This window comes from Camelina sativa, chromosome 5 (genome assembly GCF_030686135.1).
Source record: "Camelina sativa cultivar CO46 ecotype springtype chromosome 5, ASM3068613v1".
NCBI classification, from domain to species: domain Eukaryota; kingdom Viridiplantae; phylum Streptophyta; class Magnoliopsida; order Brassicales; family Brassicaceae; genus Camelina; species Camelina sativa.
In genome coordinates, this window is record NC_141884.1 from 39,595,539 (window position 1) to 39,618,565 (window position 23,027).

A 23,027-nucleotide genomic window follows, 5' to 3' on the forward strand; every position below is an offset into this window, starting at 1 on the left:
CAATATGAGTTCCATGTTAAGGCTCAGGACTTGATTCGTCATCGTTTGCGCTGGAGTCAATCTTTCCACGTTTTCTAGGCTTCTTTGACCTGTCTCGCCTTGCAAGGATTGGTCTCACGAGTTTCTTATTCTTGTAAAGTTTATAAAAAATAATCTCCTTTCATACCCTTTATCTTTTGCGTGTGAATTTGAACTATAAAGTATTTGATTAATTTAATGATAGTTTTAACTTTAAAAGTTTTTTTAAAATCATGTCATCAACCCCATCAAGACCTGTCTGTAACTCTGTATCACACAAAGAAACGTTCGTGTATGTATGAATGTACTAAATGCGAATATTTTATTCATAGACCTTTTTAATAATATTTTACTATTATTTTTGTAGGTGACATAATCTGGGTCCAAATCTCCCTCCAGTTAAGGCCCATATATGACTCATAAGATAAGGCCCATACCTTATTGAAACGGATAAATTCCATGCCCAACCTCACCACACTTACAAACATCGATATAAAACGAACATTCCATTTCCAGTAACCCATGAAGGACATTTCTGTAAATATTTTCGACCTTACTCCCCTCCGTCCGTAGACGGTTGTTGCACACGAAGCGAGGTTTGGGTTTGACCCGACCCGTAAATATAAATATAAACACACGGAAATGGGTAAAGCAAAGCTGAAAAATCTAGTACGTAGGTCTATATCATTTGATTCATTTCCATATGAAGTGGAGAAAAATATAAGCTAACAAGACCTAAAACAACTTAAATCATATAGTTTTCATATTTCAAAAAGGCTTCAAAATACGAATCAAAAGTGATAAGAGAAAAAAAAAGAAAAAATTAAAAGAAAATTAAAAAAATAAAAGAAAATCCCTAAAAACTGCGAGCGTGTTGTTATAGAGAGGAGGAAGAAGAAGAAGAAGAAGAACAAGAAACAGTGATATCGAACGGCATGAACGACGACGACGATACTAACAATATTAACAGTTGTAGTGGATTTGATAACAATCGTATCGGAGACGGAGACGGAGACGATAACTGTGATACCAATCAGATCAGTCAAGTATGGGGAACGTGGGAGGAGTTGGTGTTAACATGCGCCGTTAAGCGTCATGCTTTTACCGATTGGGACTCCGTCGCTAAAGATGTTCAGTCTCGTTCCCGGAGTTCTCTCATCGCCTCCGCCGTCAATTGCAGGCTTAAGTATCAAGATCTCAAACGTAGGTTCAAAGATTCCGTCGACGGCGGTGAAGGAAACAGAGAAGCGGCGGCGGAGGAGGATGATGAAGTCGGTGAAATCCCTTGGCTCGACCAGTTACGGAGTCTTCATGTTGCAGAGCTCCGGCGAGAGGTTCAACGACGTGACGACTCTATATTGTACGGAGGAGACGTCTCTATTTCTCCGCCGCTGGATCTGATTTTTTTTTTTTTTTCTCTTTTTAATATTTTACGATTTTAATTTTTATTTTTTTTCTGTTGTTGTTGTTGTTATTTTGATTAGGTCGCTTCAGTTAAAAGTTAAGAAATTAGAGGAGGAGGAGGAGGAGAAAGACGGAGATGATGGAGACAATAAACCAGATCTGGGAAACGACGAAACTAAACCGGCGAAGCTTAACCGGGAAACGACGGAGTCGGACCGGGACGACAATCGGTCGATGAACGAGTCCAACTCTACAGCCTCCGTCGATAAACTCGCCGATCACGACGGAGATAAAATGGTAGATCCCGATCCGGTTAACAAGACGGCGGCGCCGAAGGAGGAGGAGGAGGAAGAAGAAGAAAGAACGGTTAGTAAAAGATCGGAAATGAGTAACTCGGGAGAGTTAGATGAATCGGGAACGTCCACTGGTCATGGAAAGAGGAAAGGACAGAAGAAATACAGAAGCGGCGGAGGTGGCGGTGAGATCAAATCGGCCGGCTATAAATCACAGCCGTTGATAGATATCATTAAGCTGATCCGGTCTCATCCTCGTGGTTCCGTGTTCGAATCCCGTCTTAGGAGCCAGGTAAGCATTTCCTTATTTTTCCTCGAATTTTTTAAAAATATATTTTGGTAATAAAGATTACAAGTTAAACACATAATTACATTTCATTTTCTTATAATTAGACGTATAATTACAAATTTTTAATCTTGTTTTCCAACGTTTTGTTTGTTTGTCGTCGTTTTCCAACGTTATTTGAAACATTGCGTAAATTAACTAGAAACTATTGCTTTTTTGACAACAATTAGTCTGAAAATTTCCATAATAAATGTTATGTGTTGCATAGTATTGATACTGTAATATTGCTTTCTTAATAAGACTTATAATAGAGTATTTAGAAGATAATTTTACTCTAAAAGAAGTATCTACATTATACTTAGAATTCAGGCCTATATATAGTCAAACCTAATGTGTTTTTTTTTTTTTATACTCTAGCTAAAATATATGTTTCTTTTAGTAGGAACTTATTAACTTATTTCTAGCCAATTAAATAGAAAACTTATTTTGTTTCGAGTAAGAAAGAATGATTGGCTATGCATTAGTTTTAAACTCTCATTAGTCATTATATCTTTCTATGTTTTTATCTTTTGGCAGCATTATTATACGTTTTAATGAGAAGATTTTTTTTTTTTTTTTTTAATTTCTTCTCCTTCTTCCCCCTAAAGAATTTTCAAGGACGACCAATAATATTTTGTGAAATTTATCCCACACATTGTCCAATTTGGTAGGGACCACTCGGATTTACAAAAAAAAAAAAAAAAAAAATTGATAAGAACTTTCACTTTTTTTTGTTTCGATCATCACCTTTTCCATATTTTCTAATTACGCTTTATTGTTTCTTATTGTTATAGTATGAAATAATTCTTCATATGGTAGTAAAATATCTCTTTTATATGTATCGTATCGATGTTTTCGTGTGTAGTTTGATCTTTAAATGTTAGTAGTACTTAAATTGGGAGCCCTTATTTTGACTTTATTCGTTGTTACAAAATCACTGAAAATTTTCGTCCAACAGAGAAATTTGGTATTGTTTGTTTGTTTTCCCCCTTTCACCCATTTACCATTTTGGACACCTGGCAGCTTCCCGTTGAAGCATGGCTTTGTCGTGTCTTTCAAGATATGGTCAACATATTGACTTTTCCAGCCGTTTTCTTTAAGCTAGACAGTTTTTGGGCTTTAGTTGGCCTTCTGGAAGCCCATTACGTAAGGTGGTCTCATACTTTTCATCTCTGTTATGTCGCAGGAGACAAAGGATTACAAGAGGATTATAAGGCAGCATTTGGACATCAAGACGATAGAGAAGAAGTTGGAGAAAGGATCTTACGCTTCTTCAAGTCTCTCTTTTTACAGAGACCTCAAGCTTCTCTTCACAAACGCCGTTGTCTTCTTTCCTCCATCTTCCTCCGAATCCTTGGCTGCACAAGAGCTAAGATCCCTCGTCTCTAACGAAATTAAGAAACGAACCGGAATATTGGGTCACGGTGTCATCAAAACAGAGGCTGGATCTTCGGTTTCTAGACAGAAATCCCCTGTTCTTCCTCTGGTTGCCTGTAAGAAGAACAGTTCATCTTCGAAAAAGACGTCTCCTTCTTCTAGCTTTAAACAAAAAGATGAGAAGAAATCTCCGGAAGTTTCAGAGGAGAAGACTGTGACTACTACTACTACAACTAGTGCAAGAAGCTCTAGGAGAACGAGCAAAGAGATCGCTGTTGTTGCCAAAGATACTAAAATAGGAAGAGCCAAGAATAGTAATAATAAGAAACTAAAGGTTACGAAAACAGATTCATCGAGTGATGATGATGATGATGAGAAAGAAGAGACTCCTAAAACAGAGAAGAAGACAGTAGCGATACCATCGGATAAGAAGAAGAGTGTGGCTGATTTCTTGAAGAGAATAAAGAAGAACTCTCCACAGAAAGGTAAAGAAACAGCAAGTAAAAATCAGAAGAAGAGCGATGGAAACATTAAGAAAGAAAACGATCCTCCGAAGAAGAGCGACGGAAACGTTAAGAAAGAGAACAGTAAAGCAAAACCAAGGGAGTTGAGGAGTAACAGTACGGGTAAAAAGAAGGCTGAGGTAGAGAACAATAATAGTAAGAGTTCATCGAAACGAAAACAACCGAAAGAAACAGCAGAGGCTACAGGAAAACGAGGTAGGGAGTCTGGAAAAGACAGTAAACAGCCAAAGAAAAGAACCAGAAGATGAAACTGAAATTCGTATGTGGTTAGGGTATTTGTACATTTGATGTGCCAGAAAGTATTCATCATTACTCTTTAATTAACATGAGTGTTTTGGAGAGAATCATAGGTCTTGTTAGGTTTTTATTCTCATAGTTACCAGTTTAGTTTTCATTTAACCTGTGGTTTCGTTAGCGGGTATAAATGGCTATAGACATGGTGTTGTCTTCATTTATTTGTTTGTTGTTAATTTGATCAATAATAGTTCACAAACCCTGATATCCGGTTTAGACTTTGGAAATAAAAATTCTCGAAATTTAAACTTTCGTAATACAGAGCCCTTAAGGCCCGTAAAGTCAATATTTATAATTGTTATTGCCCTTTTCCAATACGGCCGGCCCCTAATAAGTTTAGGCCAGAGGTCATCTTTTGCCTAACAATTACAATCAAATGCAAATACTCAATTAGATTCTGACTTTGGACCTTAACAGTGCTATTTAATTAAGACCACTCAAGGAGCTTAGCTTTCAAATGATACTAGACTTATATTTCGCAGTTCTCTCACAAAAAAAAGACTCGTACTTACTTCCTTTGCAATTTAGCAAAGTTGAATGTATTATTCCACCAAGTATATCAATATATTTTTCAGATGGAAAAGAAAAAGACGATTATCTTGATGTAAAGTAGAACTAGTTTAGGGTTTGCAAAGTTCTGGTGCATTAACGCTATCAACGTTCTGGTGCATTACATTTCAGTACCACTTGTGTTTCAGGAACGTATCGATTTGTGGTATGAGAAGTTTTGTATCTGTTCTCTTTTTATATGCTCACATAGAAATAGTATCAAATTGAAGATTGTTCTTCTTTGAGTAGTGATATAGTGACCTACGTAATTAGGACATTCTTTTATAATAGTGTTCGACGATCAGTAGCCCTTCTTCATTTTTGTTGACCAATGTTGAAGATTGTTTCTCTTTGTTGACAATATTTTTTTTTTCTCTTTGTTGACAATATTATTGTCCATGACCTTGTCTGTTTATAAGTTATGACTTATAACCATATGGATGGATTAAAGACATATTTGGTGAAGCGAGTGACTGCTTTGAGGCTTAAGAAGCACAAGCTGCATGCATATTGACCTGACCGCATTACTCCCCTAACAACAACAATTAACCAGAGAATTATGTTAGCCGAATACTATTTTATCAGAACTTGGAGGAAATGTCGAAAGTACCCTCTACCACAAAAACGAAAGTATAGCATATATGAAAGTAGAAAATTCCACTTCTGTGCGGCCCAAAAAGATTGCATGTTATGTGTTTAAAATATGTATAACCACCGCCAACAAATATTATTATTAGGTAGAATTCAAATGTTTTGGGGAAAAATTTCGTGAAATATATCCCATTTTATTGGGCATACTCACGAAATATCGAAACTTCAGCAGTTATTAGGAATAAGACAAGAGGTTGGCACTGTTCAAAGTTTTTTTTTTTTTTTTTTGTTAAAAGGTATTCAATTAATAAAATATAATGCCCAATGGGCTATTTCCGGAGTAGGCCCATATACATAAATCCCTAGGGTCCAACTCATTTACAGTTAACCAAAGCTAAACCGATGGAAACAAAACCGGCCGGGTTCACAAACCGAACTTAACCGGGAACCATGAAACCCTAATCTGCAGAACGAAAAACTCGTTTGCAGCCGCCGCCCATACTTGCGGATACTCAGCCGGAACAGGACCTCCGGTGAGCCTGGACGACGGTAGCCGAACAGAGACGGTGATCCAAGATCCGTTTGCCGTCCTGCCACCGTAGAGCCGTTTTGGGAAGGAGGAAGAGATCTTATCTGCCTTTTTTCGAGGAGGTTTTCACGCTCAGTCGTGAGAGAGAGAGGCAGCAGGGAGTAGATAAGCGGGCCTTCGACGGTGGTTTAGCTTCGCCGGATCGGAGACTACCTCTCCTATCGTAACCGATCCCGCGAAGCCTCCAAGATCTCCAATCCTCCGATCTATCTGCCTTCTTCTCTCGTTCGTCGCCGTGAATCTCCCTCTTCCACTCCGCATAGCAACTCCTCCGGCAGAGCTCTTGCCATCGGCGTCTCGCGGATTCTCTCCTCTCCACTGCTCCCTTGATTCCGTCCATCAGCTTCGCCGGTAACATGCAAAGAGTCGCGAATGAAGAACCATGGGCCGAGGGGTCCTCACAGTCACCGGAATTGACGGAGGACCCAGATCGGAGCACGCGGTTGTGGTCAGAAGAAGAAGAAACGGTGGGAGAGAAAAAATTACCGCGCGTGTATCACACTCGCTCGACTTTCTCTCTCAACTCGCTTTTGTAGTAACATGGCAGTGTTCAAAGTTGCTCCACTCGGACTTAGCACCACTTTCCTTGACTGTTTCGAGTTTACTATTCAACCACAATATATACTTCAATATTATACATTCCTAGAGAAATCTGTATATATCACTTCTAATCAATGCTGACATATCACAATCTTTTTGTTATTTTGATGTGTTACTCGTTCTTTATACTATAGATTAAAATAAGAACTAAATTAGGATCCGTGCTAATTCTTTTTATTTATGTAAAATATAATTTATGTGATTATTTTTAAAAGTTATTTTTTGGATAAAACATTATGTAATAAAATCATATGCTAAATATGATGGCTTAAAAAAAAACATATACTTAGTAAGTTTTATATTGTTAATGATTTTAGATAAATAACCGTGCTATAAAACAGGTTAAATTTTATTTTATACAAAATTTTGTATATTTTATATTTTAAAATAAAATTTTAATATGTTGTATTAGTTTATGTATGTGAAATTATTTCAATAATGTATATTTTACATCATGACTTGAATGTCATTATAAGACATAATTTTGTAAATTTGGTTTTTAAAAACGAGTTATATTATGAGTAATTTAATATACATTATTCTTTTTGTTTTAATATACTTGGTTTCTTGAAATTCTTTTATATTATAGTGACATATTATTGACTATTGCTATAACAAATCAAATGAGAGTGTTTATAGTTTCTAACTTTTGATCTATTAAATATTTATGATATTCTTCAAAATATCAAGTTTCAATATTTTAAAAATATTTTAGAATAAATTATTTAAATTTTATTATGTTATATAAAATTATAAAATTCAACAAAAAAATATGAAATTGAATTTAAATAATTAAATTTTGACCCGTTACTCAGTAAAATTTTTCATTCAATAGATATTATTTTAAAAGAATATTATTACTAAAACTTAAATATTTTATAGATTAAACAAATTATATTTGTTTTTAAAAATTCAACTTATGGTATATCCAGAAATAAAAATAATTTTTAATTATAATAAATAATATGATAATTTATTTGTTTCACAAAATAGACTCATATATAAAGATGAGAGGTGAAGTATAATGATAATTAACAAATTAATATGATAAGTTAGATATCAAAAGATTTTATTTGATGAATAATTTAACAAAAGAAATTAATATGGTAAGTTAGATGATATCAAATGATTTTTGGGATATTCTTAAGTGTATTCATCATATACTCCACGGATTGACCAATTAATCTATGATTTTTTTTTTGTAACTAACGTATATTTAATCTCTAACCTATTTTATAACCAACCTATAAATATCATATAGTGTACAAAAAAGTTTCTGTACTTCCGTAATATTATATAGGGGGTCGACATATTTTCGATCATTTCTGAAAAAAAAAAAAAAAAAACTTTCAGTATATATATTTCTCAAAATATCTGCTAACTATTTCAAAATATTATACCAATTATGTTAGATCTAATATCATATTCAAATCTCTCTTATCCATGATAATTAATGAGCCGCCTGATGTGTTTATCATTATAAATTTCAGTCGTTATTCATTTCTTCGTAATTTCCTTTAAAATTATATCGATCAATTTTCTAATAATAACTTGATATATATGCTCAAAACTCCTTTTAACGTTTTCTCTACTTAAATACTACCTAACCCTGCATGCTTGCGCAATTAGATCAACTATCAAAATTGAGTTATTTGTTTTGATACATATACCCTATATAATTTCTATAGCTTACCTATACTACCGCTAATTTAACCTACCCTGCATGCTTAAGCAAGTGAGATTATGAAAACAACAAATGAGTGACGTTATTTGTTTTTTCCTAAACTAAGATATATTTATATATATAGATACATAATAGCTTTTTTATCCGATCGTTCTAAAATGTAGTTGTTTCTTCAGAAAAATTGCAGTCCCCCTTTTTCCGAAATAATTACATAGCCTTTTTTCAAAATAAAAGATAATTACATGCCCTTTATGTGTACGTTTCTTTTTTGTTATATTGATGTCCTTTAAGTTGGTTGATTAAGGATGTCCTAGTGATGATTAAAGTTTGATACAGTACTATATATATAACTAATCATAGGAGTTAATATATATATATACATGCAGAATTGTACTAGTTATAAAAAGGTACAGAAAATTTTGAAACGGAAGAGTGCATGCATATACTTTTCCATTTTCCTTCTCGTAGACTTTGGAGAATTATGAAAGTTCTCGTTATTTACGATTTACTAGAGAGATGGTGAAAAGATTAATCATGTGCAAATCATGCAATCACAATATTTTTGTTCAGTAAGCCGTAAGCACTTGAAGATGAATACAAATCAGTCAGTATTCATAATGAAACCAAAAAATATCCATATTATACATGTACGTACAGTAGTTGCTTAGGTAATTATTATTTTTTCTAAAAGAAAACAGAAAGTGAAATTTTTTTTTTTTATTAGAGTAGGAGTCAACATATATAGGATAGGAGCAATCTAGTTGGTTCAACATCACACATCGCAAGACCACAAAGTGACTATTATTAGTATATTTTAATTCTTTTGCATTGTTGCGAGCAGATTATTTGACCGAAAAAGAGATGATGAGATAAACGGTCAGGATACCTAGTTGGACTAGATAGTGTAAGAATTTTCCACGTTTCTTCGCATAATTAAATCCATTTGCTGCCTATATATACCTTCACATGTCTCATCACTTCTCTCACAACTCAGCATTAATCTTTACATTCTTTCATCAAGAACGGGAAATTAGATTTCTTCCTTCGTTTATTTTGCAAGAAAAGAAAAGAAAAAAAAGTAATTTCATTCTCAAGTATTTGAAAATTTAACCAGCTTCATTCGATATTAAGAAAACACCACAACAGATCTTCAAATTGGTATACTAATTTTCCTCTTATAAATCAAAGTTGTGTTACTGATTTTTTTTCTTTCTTCCTTTCTATACTAATCCATTGGCTCATAATCATAATAATCCACTGGCTCATAATCTTGTGTCTATATCTATGCAGATTTAGAGAGTTTCTACAAAAGACAGAAAAGCTTTAAATCATTTACCACAATGACACAGTAAGTAATTAATCAAACTTCAATAAAAACAAAAAGGTTCCGCAAACATTTTTTGATCATTTTGTGTGCTATAATTAAACAGAAGTATGCATATTAACTCAAAGGAAACCTCGTTCGGCCGATCTGATTTTCCGGAGGGTTTCCTCTTCGGTACGGCCTCATCAGCTTACCAATATGAAGGAGCCATAAACGAAGCTTCTCGAGGAGAAAGTGTTTGGGACACATTTGTTCGCAAATATCCAGGTATTTATATATATGTAAGTAAAAACGTACCTTTTTCTAATATTTAGGCGTAACCATCGAAATAACTCTAATGAAATGAAAATTTTGTAGAGAGAAATTGCTACTCTAACGCTGATCAAGCAATCGATTTCTATAACCATTACAAGGAAGATATCCAAAGAATGAAGGATATTAACATGGATGCTTTCAGATTCTCCATCTCTTGGCCTCGGATTTTTTCCCGTAAGTCCTCAACTCATAAATATAAAAACCACTATTTGATTTTCTTGATGAAAACATATTATTCAATGATTTTTGAAACCATTCAATAGATTTAATTCTTTTTCTTTTCTTCATATTTACAAAAATATAGACGGAAAGAAAAGCAAAGGAGTGAACAAAGAAGGAATCAAATTTTATAACGATCTTATCGATGAACTCCTCGCTAAGGGTAGGTAGTTAATCTATCTTATACATAAGACCTAATCTTCGTTATTTACATGCATATTCTAACATATTTGATATTTCATATATATATATATATATATGTGAACAGGAATCACACCTCTAGCTACTTTATTTCATTGGGATACTCCTCAAGCGCTTGAAGATGAATTTAATGGATTTCTAAGCGAAAAAGCTGTGTAAGCAACGTGATTTTATAACTATCAATATATTAGTTTGACTCTAATTTTCGGATCAATGAATCTAACGTTTGCATGCATAAACCATCTTTCAGTGATGACTTCAAAGATTTTGCGGCCTTGTGTTTCGAAGAATTTGGGGACCGTGTAAAATTGTGGGTCACACTAAACGAGCCATGGGTCTATAGTATTGGTGGTTACGACACGGGAAGAAAAGCTCCCGGACGTGCCTCCAAATACATGAACGACGCAGCGGTTGCTGGAGAATCTGGCCTCGAGGTTTACACTGTTAGTCACAATCTACTTCTGGCTCACGCAGAAGCCGTTGAAGTCTTCAGGAACAATCCAAAAGTACGGAAACAAAAAATGTTGATTTCTTTTTGAGTCTTTGTGGACATATTTATTGATAACGTTTTTGTTTAAATCACAGTGTAAAGATGGCAAGATTGGTATCGCTCATTGTCCCATATGGTTTGAGCCTTATGATTCGAGCGACCCTGATGATAAAGAAGCATGTGACCGAGCTATGGAGTTTATGTTTGGCTGGTGCTCAGTAGTTTAATTTATTTCTTGATAATATGTTTTGTCGAGTTAATTTCTAACAATTTTTTTGGGTGTATTTTTTAATGAGCAGGCAAATGGATCCTACGGTGTACGGAGATTACCCTGAAGTCATGAAAAAATCGATTGGAAAAAGATTACCCACATTCACCGCAACCCAATCCGAGAAGCTACGAGGATCGTTTGACTTCGTTGGAGTGAATTATTATAGTGCTTTCTACGTCAAAAGTATTGCTGAAGTGAACCATGACACCCCCAACTGGAGATCAGACGCACGCATTGAATGGAGAAGTAAGTGGAATCCCATAATATATACTCATATCATATTAGGGTTTGTATTCGTTCTTTTGGTTCCAAGCTTTTTGCTACCGGTTTCTTTTCTCTCACAAGTTCTCAATTTCTATTGCTACAGAAGAAAACAAAGCAGGAGAGACATTGGGTGCTAGAGGTGGTTCAGAATGGGACTTTCTGTACCCACAAGGACTTCGAAAGTTTCTAAATTATGCCAAGAACAAATATGAAAGCCCAAAATTTATGATCACTGAAAATGGTAATAATTCTATCACCATGCCTTTCCAAAAAGTCTTACTCAATTTTAAATGAATTCTAATTCACTAACTTTTTCTATGTTAAAATTGTTCAGGACACTGTGATATAGATTACGAAAAAAACCCGAAACTTTCTAATTTAATGGATCTCGAAAGGACAGAATACCACAAAAAACATCTCCAAAGCATCCAACAAGCCATCCAGTTAGTGAATTCTCTAATTACACCATTCAGTTTCTTGGCTCAAAATAAACTGTATTGTGTTGAAACCCTACGTAGTTGCTAACTGATAAAGGATAAATGATGATGATAAATGTTTTGTTGCTCAGGGAGGATGGGGTTGAAGTTGAAGGATACTTTGCATGGTCGTTATTAGACAACTGTGAATGGAACGCAGGTTATGGAGTCCGATACGGGCTGTTCTACGTCGATTACGACAACGGACTAAAACGTTTTCCGAAAATGTCAGCGAAGTGGTTCAAAGAGCTCTTGAAGAGAGAAGAAGAAGTTGAAGATTCTGAGGAAGAAGAGTACGTGTTGAAATCTGAAATGAACAAGAAGAGATTCTTATCAGCAAATGGTTCAGCTTCAAATCAAACTATATATTCCTAAACCCCTCGAACTTTTGATTTGTCAAAAAGCTTTAAAGCAAAGCAAAGTGAGCCTGTTCGTTTCGTCGCCGCAAGTAGCTGCTGCTGCGGCAGCCGCATGTATTGTTGTTCGTTTGGTTCTCGCAGGTGCTTGCGGGAAGACGCTGTGGCGAACGTTGATTCTGATTTTAAACGTCGATTAGTTGCAGCGATTAAAAAAGTTACGTTTGCTGCAGTCGCAGTCGCTCGCTGCTGCAGCCGCCTGCGTCGACGAAACGAACACGCTTAGTATCATAGGGATTAAGGGTTCTTTGCGGCTTTAAACTTTCCACTTACAAAAGAAAGAGAAAAAGACAAAAATAAAAAAACAAAATTCTTTGAACTTTTGGTCTCCTTTGTTCACTTTCAATTCTTGGATTCAAAATCAATTAGAATATGTATAATCCCTGTTTTAAAAATCGGCCGCCTAGCCGCCTAGACGTCCGTATAATCGCTGATCGGTAGTCTACCGCCGCGACTAGTTAATCGTTAATCGTTAACCCGATTTTTTAGCCACTAGCCGTTGAAAATCGCTAAAGTCAACGATTTTCTAGAAAAAAATAACTCAGATTGAGACCAAAAATTTGGTCAGAGCTAATAAAGCCCATATAAGGCCCACACTACTTAAAAAAGGAACGAAGTAGGATATTTATAGAATAGAAGTTGGATGGTTGCTTCTTCACTTGTCGATGTGGGACTTTTGGTTTTGTAAATCATTATTACACTCTTACACATTTTCACGTAGGTAAGTCAAAAGAATAAATCTTAATAATTTTTTTTTGCAATAATAATTAACTCCTGTAGTGGAGATATATCAGTTGACTTGACCTTAATAAATTTCGATTTTTCCTTTTGAGGTATATTTGTTAACGTTTTTATATTGACCTCATCTAATTATTTATTTGGCTCATATTAGCATTAATTCTATGTGTCCTGGATTATAATATAAGCTAACTTTGTTTCATATAATATAAGCTAAGTATGATTTTGACAAAACATATATCTATATATATAACAAAAATATTTAATTTAATAAAATAATATATAAAACTAGTCCCCGATTAATCCCCGTATAATCCCCGATTTATTCGCTAGACGCTAGGCCCACCCTTGCCGTCCGACTAGCGCCTAGCAATTTTTAAACCGGAGTGTATAATTAAGTTAAGTGTATCAAACAGCAAAAAAAAAAAGGTTAAATTATGCGTTTGGTTGTTTATGAAAGACATCGTGGTGTGCAAACTTTCTTGTGAAATTGTGATCATGAATTGAATCATGACAGCTGCATGATCGTTAAGAAAATGAATTTGAATTATATATATTCAGTAATTTATTATTTTCTATAGATTTTATTCTCAAATAATATGTTTTTTTTGTTCGTGCAAACAATATGTTTTATACTATAGTATATGTTAAATTCCTCTTTTCGTAAAATATATTATACATGCATCTGCTTCACGCGCCGGGATCTTATAGAAAATGTGTTTTTGTTAAAAACGGCGCTTTCGGTGGGTTATAGTCCAGCCGTTTTGACCACACGCGCTTTACGCGGTACTGACGCGCGTGGGTTTATATTATCAGTAGAGTGTGGGCTCTGTATAAGGGAATATGTTGGGCCTTATCTCGATATATTTGGACTTTGAGGGACCCAATCCCGTAGCCATAACCCCATGATGGATTATATAAGGGAATATTTTGGGCCTTATTTCGATATTTTAAAGGTATCATGACTCATGCCAGAAATGGATTATTAATAGGAGTTGTATTTGTTTTTAATTTAAATAATTTTCCACGTTGGCTTTATTTATTGTTTTATTTTTTTTAACGTTGACGAAATTAATCGTGTCCATCTGTTTCACGCAACAAAAAATCCTCTACAAAGGAAATTTATACACGATATATATACATTTCAATTATTAATACTTAATAGACTAAACCAAAATCAAAGCATAGAAAATTCAAAAATAATGCAAAAATGTGTTAAAAAAATTCTACAATTTTATTGACATTTTCTTCTTTTTTTTTGTTAATGACTTGTTGTGAAACAAAAATATTGTGTTTTCTCATTTCTCACGTTTGTATCTGCTTTCGAATATTTTTCTTAATGTGATGAGTCAGCTTTTGATTAACTAGTCATGATAAGATTTCTTGCAACAATTAGAAAATTGTTTAATATAAGAAATCAATTACTACTATTAAACAAGGGCATGGATGTTGCTAGGTGGCTAGGTGCTACACTCTCTCTCTCTCTCTCTCCCTCCAACAACTCTATTTATAGAGAGGAGAGATAATCAAATCTAAACATTTCCCTTTCTTCTAAAAAGTTTGGTCTCACAACCAAGTATCATTATAAACAAAAATAAACATTGAATCAGTCTTCTTTTTCTCACATCAATGGGAAGTAAATTTATCAGTTTACTGTTGCTCATTACCTTGGCCTGCATTGGAGTTTCCGCTAAGAAACATTCCTCAAGGCCTATATTAAGCAGAAATGATTTCCCTGAAGATTTCATTTTTGGATCTGCAACTTCTGCTTATCAGGTTTGCTTCTTATTTACTTCTTCTTTTCTTGTATCTTTTTGTTGAATTTTTCAGATTTTGCAGTGTGAAGGTGCTGCTCATGAAGATGGTAGAGGTCCAAGTATATGGGACTCCTTCTCTGAAAATTTCCCAGGTCTTTTTTTCCTAAGTAGAAACCTTTTTTTTTTTTGGATCTCATTAAACATTCAAGACTTAAAATGTTGGAGTTTTTTTTTTGGTTTATATGTATGAATCTGCTTTTATCTTACGTGTTCATAACAAAAATGGATTGATGATGACCTCTTCTTGATACTTCTTTCATTTTCTTGATATTGAAATTTTCCATTTAATAAATATTTTGTTCAGATAAGATATTGGATGGTAGTAATGGGTCCATTGCGGATGATTCGTACAACCTTTACAAGGTATTTTACTATTTTTCTTCTTTCACTCAAAAGCAGAAAAAGTCAACAAATCCAACATGCATTACATTTTTTCTTCATAAAAACCAGGAAGATGTGAGTTTGCTGCAAGAAATTGGCTTTGATGCTTACCGGTTCTCGATCTCATGGTCACGGATTTTGCCTCGTAAGATTATCTATCCGATTAAATCTTTGTAAGAGTCGTTATAGTTCATCATGAGGATATTAGTAAATAATGTTCTGATTTTGTATTTAATTAGGTGGGACTCTAAAGGGAGGAATCAACCAGGCTGGAATTGATTATTACAACAACTTGATTAATCAACTTCTTTCTAAAGGTAATGCTTCTCTGCTTCTCAGTCTATTGTACTAAAGCTTAGTAGAGGACTTTTGCTTTTAATACAAGTTGAGGAAAATCTTGGGGTAGTTTAACATTTGTCAAGAAGGCAACATTTAATGTTATTGTGCATGTGTTAGGTGTGAAGCCATATGTCACACTCTTTCACTGGGATTTACCCCAGACACTTGAAGATGCTTACGGTGGCTTCCTAGGAGCTGAGATTGTGTAAGTTTCATTTATTTAAGATCACTATATGATAAGATTATACGACATGCAAAAGTATTAAGAAAGATTTGTTGTTGTTGATCTTTTGGTAATGATGAAACAGGGATGATTTCCGAGACTATGCAGATCTTTGTTTCCAGAAGTTTGGAGATAGAGTGAAGCAGTGGATGACACTGAACGAGCCATATACAGTGGTACATGAAGGTTATATAACTGGTGAAAAGGCACCTGGGAGATGTTCCAATTTCACTAATCCTGATTGCACCGGGGGAGATGCAGCCACCGAGCCTTACATTGTTGGCCATAACCTCCTCCTCTCTCATGGAGCTGCCGTCAAAGTCTACAGAGAAAAGTACCAGGTACGTTTGCTCTATTCATTATCTATACTTTAACTCTTTACTTGTTTGTTTGTGTTTGTGGCCCCTGCTCTGTTTTTACTCTGTTTCCGATCTGCTCTGTTTTTACTCTGTTTCCAGTCTGTTCTGTTTTTACTCTGTTCTTGGTCTGCTCTGTTTTTATTCTGTCTTTATGCTTGAGTTTGTTTCTCTACCGTTACAGTACTAGAAACCGGCTGTTTCAGCATATGAATCATGATTTAGCTCCTAATATTTTGTATACCCACAGGCAACTCAGAAAGGTGAAATCGGTATAGCAATAAACACAGTGTGGCACTACCCTTACTCAGACTCATATGCTGATCAGTTAGCTGCGACTCGAGCCACGGCCTTCACATTCGACTACTTCATGGAGCCAATTGTATACGGTAGATACCCTATCGAAATGGTCAGCCACGTTAAAGACGGTCGTCTTCCTACATTCACACCAGAAGAGTCCGAAATGCTCAAAGGATCATACGATTTTATAGGACTTAACTATTACTCATCTCTTTACGCACAAGATGTGCCGTGTGCGACTGAAAACATCACCATGACCACCGATGCTTGCGTCAACGTCGTAGGTCCGTGAACCATATGGCTTTTTTTTTAACCCTACCTAATAAATTGACCTTTTCTCGAATTAATATTAAAATTTTACATTTTCATATAAATTAATTATTATTTTGTATATTTGTATTAGGTCAGCGAAATGGCGTGCCTATCGGACCAACGGTACGATTATTCTATTCAGCTTTGTTTAGTCGTCTATTCATGATATAGTTTTAGTAAATAAATCAAGAATCTATATATAATTTATAAGTAGATATTTTATCTATTAATGTGTGACGTATATAATTTATGATTCGTTTCAGGCTGGGTCGGATTGGCTTTTCATTTTTCCCGAGGGTATTCGTAATCTCCTACTACATGCAAAATCCAAATACAATGATCCCATCTTGTACATTACAGAAAACGGTAAATCATACTAGTATTCAATAGATCCATTTTTTAAAAAACATTATTGAGTTTTCTAAAACAAAAACTAGTGCAGACTAATCATTTTAGTCCGCGTATCTTTCTTAAAATCACGTAGGAGTGGATGAAAGAAATACTGGCGAAATATTTCTTGACGACGATTTGAGAATTGATTACTACGCTCATCATCTTAAGATGGTTAGCGATGCTATCTCGTAAGTCCTCTTTTCCGATCACATCTATAAACTGATAAACATATCGTATTATTGGTAGTTTTCGTTATTAGTTTCTGTATATCACAAACTGAAACGTTCGAACCAAAAACTAGATAGGATACCCTAATAATGTATGTATTTAAGGCGCAAGCAGATGCTAATAACGTTTTTGAAACTTATATTACACATAAAAATGTAGGATCGGGGTGAATGTGAAAGGATATTTCGCGTGGTCGTTGATTGATAATTTTGAATGGTCGGAAGGATACACGGTCCGGTTCGGACTAGTATTCGTTGACTTTGAAGATGGACGTAAGAGGTATCCGAAGAAATCAGCGAAGTGGTTTAGGAAATTGTTGAAGGGAGAGCGTAATGGGACGAAGCAGCAGGTGGCTAGTATTTGATTCGATAAATCAATCACAAGAGCCATTTGGTTTATCTAGTCTACTACTATTCGGTGTCTATACAATACGTACTGTTTCTTTTCGATGTACAGAAAATAAACGTTTTAAATAAGAGGTGGCAACTTTCTTTGGTAATTCTGGGCGTTTGTTAGTTTCCAAACCAAACATTAATAATACAAACTTTGAGGTGTATGTATATAGAGAACTATACAGTATATACGTTTTCTGCTTAATTAAAAAGGAAAGTTAGGGGCAAAAGTACTAAAACGGAAAAATACCAAATTATGTGATATTATACAATACAATTTTGGTCTCGCCTGGCTTGACCCTCTCCGGTGTAGGATTTGGCAAGACTCTCACCGCAAGTTGGACAATGGTTTGCCTCTTGTTCGAAACACCAATTATTCTTCATCATCTAGAACTTCTCCTGCTTGTACTTCAATTTTAACTAGGAAACAATGCACGACCTCTGCGAAGCCTGAGCAAACTCACTTATTCGGATAGTTTCCAAAAGATGTGTCTGCGGATCGAGAAGTGGATCTCTGCCTGGGACAACACCCAAAAGACATATCTAGTGCATCGTTCTTCTACGGCAAGGTATTGATTGCTTTTTCCTCGACTTCATGGATCCTTATCGAAAAGGATATTGAAGATTTTGAGTCGTCGAGGTACGTTTTAGATCCATAGTACTTCACCTTCCATGAGCTCGGCGGCCCTGTCATCCGAGCTTGAACGAGAGAAGAGAAAGAAAGAACTAGAGACTTTTACAAGACCTGATCACACATGTTAGAGATCCTCTGGTTTTAAGTCTTGAATTGAATCGATATTATTTTCTTTTTTTACAAGACCTGATCACACAGACTCGGCTGAACTAAAAAAGCAAACGATCGATTCAATTCAGGACTTAAAACAAGAGGATCTCTAACCTGTGTGATCAGGTCTTGTAAAACAAGAATCTCTTGTTTTTTTTCACAGACTTGGTCTCTAGCTTTTCTTTCTCTTCTCTCGTTCAAGCTCTTTCTTTCTCTTCTCTCGTTCAAGAAGAAGAAGCAAATTAAAAATCTAAAACTCAAAAGTAGACAGACGACAGCACTAGTGAACTGTTTTCTCTTTTCAAAGAATCATAAATTTTTAACTTAGACTTTTTCTTTTCTGGTTTTGACTTGTAAATGCACTGTTCTATTACTCGCTTGCCAGATGGCACTGCCATAGTTTATATTTTAAAACGTAGATGTCTACACCTCTGATTTAACTGCTTCTGTTCATATACATGCAATATATATATAATGATATTGTAGAGGTAAAACATCCGTGTTGACAAACGAAAAAAGAAAAGTCACACATGTGCATAAGTCAATTTTTAGTAGTTGTTCTCATCTCGTCCTTTACAACTGGACGTGTCATAAAATTTGTTGAAAGACTTTTTTCTTTCTTTCTTTCTTAGTCATAATATACTATTTCGATAGGGCAATTAATTTAGCGTTCGTGAATAAAAAATTCACTTCGACTTACTATTATATATACATATTTTCTTTTCCAAAACAGTCGTGTTTTCATGCAGTATAAAAAATACATTTCTTGCGCTTTTGTTACTAGACTTTGCTTAGGATGTTTGATGCATTGATCTGTTTTGTGTAGTAGACTTTGCTTTGGGTGTTTCGTGCAACTTGGGATTAAGTAAAGTCACCAATGCCAAAAGAATAACAATCATATATACCCGACACATATGGCCTAAAAAGACATGGTGTAAAACGAAGTTTTAAACACCATACATATATGATATATATATATTTTTTTTAACATCTGGAATTTTATTGATAAACTTGGTTTACAAACCAATGTGTATTACAACAGAAAGGAAACTAAATACCCAAACAGATGCTGGCGGACTACAAGAATGTCCCCAAAGACAAATAGCCAAAAGAGGCAAAATAGATTACAAACTAATGATAATACAGAGAATTAAAGGAATTAAGCTCTATATTTGAACAAAGGCATGAGAGAATCCCACTAGACTTCCTTAGAACCCTATTTATGTCGAAAGAACTAGAAGACCGGAAAACCACACACCGAGGACAACTAGAGAGGAAATCGACAAGGATGAAAGCAGGAGACAAACACGACCAGAGACACAAAAACAACTACCAGCACACCTCACCAACCGATTAGAGAGAGCTAAAAACACTAGGGAGAAGGCAAAAACCTTAAAAACGACAGGAGACAAGCTACGCAAGATCAGCTAATCTTACACGCGGACACTCGCCGAACCAGCTTCAGCCACCTACAGACTTAAAACTGACGACGTCCTCACAAGAGAAGAATTAGAGAACTAATCCACTGCTTTGACTAAAACCTAACTCTAAGACTTCCAAAAGGAACTTGAAGGAAGGCTAGTAGGTGACTCAGCAACAAATTAACATCCAAATGGCTCACACCAAGAACGAACCTAGAGCAACAACTAATCTCGAACCAACAAGAGGACTCTAAGAAGAGGTAGAGTAAAATTCCGGATTCAAACCCCCAAGTATATCAACAACCGCAAATTAAGAGACTTAAAAGCTGACTCAACAAGGACAACCTAAAGCCACCAACAAAACAAACTGGGGATATACCAAACGAGCTTGACTTGAAGAGAATGTAGCCAAATAGACACTTTCTAAACAAAGAGACCCAAAGCAGCACCACCAAGGACGGGAGAATACAAAGGTCAGATGTTACCGGAGAGAAGGCAAAACACATCTCGGCCGTAGTAGAAGCCGAAAAAACCGTCTATCGTCATCAACGAACCAAGGCCAAGAAAACCAGATCTGACAATTCACTCAACAGAATCATCGACGAGACAGGGCAATCGCGGCTCACCATCACGGACCAAATGGAGACAAACCTCAGGGAGATCTCACCGATAACGGAGAGAACAAAACCTTGATGCCGTTCCGAAACCCTCGAAACCAGATCCGCCGGAGAAGGGCTGAGAAGGGCTCAACAACAACTAGGCATGAAGGAAGCAAACAGAGGACGACCCTCTCACGACTCCGGCGAGAGGCGCTGGTGGCCGGAGAGATCAGAAACGAGGAAGAACCCTTGGCGGCGGCTAGGACGAACGAATCTTCACGAGAGAGAAAATGTATAAAAGGAAATAAACTTATATATGATATATATATATATATATATATATAAATTTGAATAATGATATATATATATAAACTCTTTTTATATAACATACACAACTTTTCACCTAATTTCTCATTTTTTGTTAAATTTAACTATTTTTTTTTTGTTAAAAGGCTTTCAATTAATATTAATAATTGCCCAATGGGCTATTTCCGGATTTAGGCCCATCAAAATCCTCTCAGGGCCTAAACCGAGTACATCAAACCAAACAAAATTACAGAAAAATAGAACCGACCCGGTTTCCTGAACCGGTTTAGGAAACCCTAATCTGCAAATGAAGAATTCATTGCAGCCGCCGTTCAAGATTTGCGGATTCACACCGGATCAGGACCTTCGGTGTGCCTGAACGTCGTGGGTCGAACGGAGATGGTGATCCAGGATCCGTTGCCATTCCGCCACCATAGAGCCGTGGCCGAGGAGGAAGAAGATGACCGAGCTTACCTTTATCGAGGAGATCAATGCTTAGTCGTGAGAGAGAAATAGCGGTAGGGAGTAGATCTGCAAACCTTCGACGGTGGCTTAGCCCCGCCTTGCCGCAGACGACCTCCCCCATCGAACAACCGCGCAGCGAAACCTCCAGAATCTCCGACATGCAGATCTAACCGCCGTTCTCACTCGTACCTCGCCGTGGATCTCCTTCTTCTGCACCGCGTCGCTACACCGGCGATGGAGCTCTCACCGACAGTGTCGCGCAAAAAGTTCTCCTCTCCACTTCTCCCTTGATGCTGATCTGAGAAAGTTGCCTAGTTGATGCGCCGGTTTACGGATGAAGCACCATGAGCCACGGGGTCCTCTTCGTCGCCGGAATCAACGGAGGACCCAACCGACGGCGCACGGGATTGTAATCAGAAGAAAAAGTTTTTTGGGAGAGAAAATCGCCGCGAGTGAAGTACATGCGCGCGATTTCTCTCTATTGGTCTTGAAAAAAAAAAAAAAAAACAGAAAGAGTAATATTTTAAATTTAACTATTTGTTTCATGAATATATAACATATAATTTACTTACGTACGACATTTAAAGAAAATATGTAAAAGATAAAATAAGAAGGATAAATGGATAAGAGAAAAGAGAAGAAGATATAAGCCCATCTCCTTATGTTGGAAATTAGTTGCCTCATATACAAATATATCATATCTTAATATGAAAACATGTCACTGCCAATTAATTGTTCTCATCTCTTTTTCTCCTTAGTGGAATGTGATAAGGACAATTGCTCATATCTCTTTTTTTTTTTTTTTTTTTTTGGTGAACATTATTTTTCCCTTCTGTAATTATTCTCGAGGGCAACTAAGTAAGAAGGAAATCTGTGTTGCTGTTTTAATATCACTCTTACCAATTACATTATTAAATTCAGTGCATTTGTAAACCAGTGAAACTGAAAAAAATTCTCTTTAAAATTCTGATTTTTTTGGGTTTTTGATCTAATTAAAATGTTAATAAAATGATGAGATTTGTATCAAAAAGATTATTTGCTTTTGTTTAAATCGATGATTAATAATTATCTTTGTCATTACCATTAAACTTCTCTCTCTTTTTTTTTGTAGATGAGTCTATAACATTCAAAAATAATAATAACATTTTAAATCTTGATTTAGGGCACACTCACAAACGTTGAACCGGCTCTATAATCAAAACTGGAAGACTAATAACAGAAAATATTACACATGACTTAGCAGTTAGCACACAATGAATATTCTAAAAATCTAAAGTTCGTCGTTTATTTACGTTACACTTGTGATGCTGTAACCGTACCACGACGTACATGCACTCTTCGCAGAATATATATGTTGTCAGTGAACAAATCCGTGATGTTGACCACATTCAACACCAACATTAATTTACTATATATATATATATATATATTACACATACATGTAAGTTGTAACTATGTAAGTGAATCTGAGCAGTAATCATGGGAATATTCAAAGAAGACGATGATGGTGAATGGGAGCGGTGATCACGGGCAAATTCAGAGATGACGATGGAAAAAACAAGCTTCTGAGCTTTAGTTGGCAATATCGAAACTTATATGCATTATAGTCTTAAACTTGGAAAGAAATATCTGGTGAAATAATTTAAAAAAAAAAAAAATCAAATGAATTTAAAAAATACTGCAAGTTCAATCTATATCTAGATATATATGTCCAAACATTTCCACGTAGATGACGTATATCACTTATGA

General features: G+C 35.5%; 3 protein-coding genes across 4 annotated transcripts; all 3 read left to right on the top strand.

Moving 5' to 3' along the window:
- The first annotated feature begins 671 nt into the window (after window positions 1-671).
- On the top strand, window positions 672-4,440 carry LOC104788279 (uncharacterized). The gene is made up of 3 exons (XM_087451481.1): window positions 672-1,378; window positions 1,503-2,007; window positions 3,227-4,440. The coding sequence occupies exons 1-3, from the start codon at window positions 954-956 to the stop codon at window positions 4,187-4,189; spliced, it is 1,893 nt and encodes a 630-aa protein (XP_087307607.1). The 5' UTR covers window positions 672-953; the 3' UTR covers window positions 4,190-4,440.
- A 4,789-nt stretch (window positions 4,441-9,229) lies between these two features.
- LOC104788280 (beta-glucosidase 27) lies at window positions 9,230-12,543 on the top strand. Its single transcript, XM_010514015.3, has 12 exons — window positions 9,230-9,406; window positions 9,539-9,596; window positions 9,679-9,839; window positions 9,930-10,061; window positions 10,192-10,269; window positions 10,375-10,462; window positions 10,558-10,813; window positions 10,893-11,008; window positions 11,097-11,314; window positions 11,436-11,573; window positions 11,667-11,775; window positions 11,901-12,543. Exons 2-12 carry the CDS (start codon window positions 9,589-9,591, stop codon window positions 12,181-12,183), a joined length of 1,587 nt encoding a protein of 528 aa, XP_010512317.2. The 5' UTR covers window positions 9,230-9,406; window positions 9,539-9,588; the 3' UTR covers window positions 12,184-12,543.
- A 1,855-nt stretch (window positions 12,544-14,398) lies between these two features.
- Window positions 14,399-17,871, top strand: LOC104788281 (beta-glucosidase 16-like). Of its 2 annotated transcripts, XM_010514018.3 has the most exons (12): window positions 14,399-14,738; window positions 14,802-14,871; window positions 15,084-15,142; window positions 15,230-15,305; window positions 15,400-15,477; window positions 15,617-15,704; window positions 15,808-16,063; window positions 16,329-16,662; window positions 16,782-16,813; window positions 16,954-17,056; window positions 17,175-17,271; window positions 17,471-17,871. In XM_010514018.3, exons 1-12 carry the CDS (start codon window positions 14,592-14,594, stop codon window positions 17,673-17,675), a joined length of 1,545 nt encoding a protein of 514 aa, XP_010512320.2. In that variant the 5' UTR covers window positions 14,399-14,591; the 3' UTR covers window positions 17,676-17,871. The 2 variants fall into 2 exon arrangements, with proteins under 2 accessions (XP_010512320.2, XP_019101723.2); XM_019246178.2 differs by lacking the exon at window positions 15,084-15,142 and having other exon boundaries at window positions 14,550-14,738.
- The last annotated feature ends 5,156 nt before the right edge of the window (window positions 17,872-23,027 follow it).

Excerpts from the sequence above, each read along its gene's own strand:
- LOC104788279 (XM_087451481.1), top strand. The coding sequence starts at position 954 with ATGAACGACGACGACGATACTAACAATATTAACAGTTGTAGTGGATTT. Across the intron at positions 1,379-1,502 it reads CGACGTGACGACTCTATATT|GTCGCTTCAGTTAAAAGTTA; the intron begins GTACGGAGGAGA and ends TATTTTGATTAG. Across the intron at positions 2,008-3,226 it reads AATCCCGTCTTAGGAGCCAG|GAGACAAAGGATTACAAGAG; the intron begins GTAAGCATTTCC and ends GTTATGTCGCAG.
- LOC104788280 (XM_010514015.3), top strand. Across the intron at positions 10,463-10,557 it reads TTTCTAAGCGAAAAAGCTGT|TGATGACTTCAAAGATTTTG; the intron begins GTAAGCAACGTG and ends ACCATCTTTCAG. Across the intron at positions 10,814-10,892 it reads TCTTCAGGAACAATCCAAAA|TGTAAAGATGGCAAGATTGG; the intron begins GTACGGAAACAA and ends TTTAAATCACAG.
- LOC104788281 (XM_010514018.3), top strand. The coding sequence starts at position 14,592 with ATGGGAAGTAAATTTATCAGTTTACTGTTGCTCATTACCTTGGCCTGC. Across the intron at positions 15,306-15,399 it reads ATGGTCACGGATTTTGCCTC|GTGGGACTCTAAAGGGAGGA; the intron begins GTAAGATTATCT and ends GTATTTAATTAG. Across the intron at positions 15,478-15,616 it reads TAATCAACTTCTTTCTAAAG|GTGTGAAGCCATATGTCACA; the intron begins GTAATGCTTCTC and ends TGCATGTGTTAG.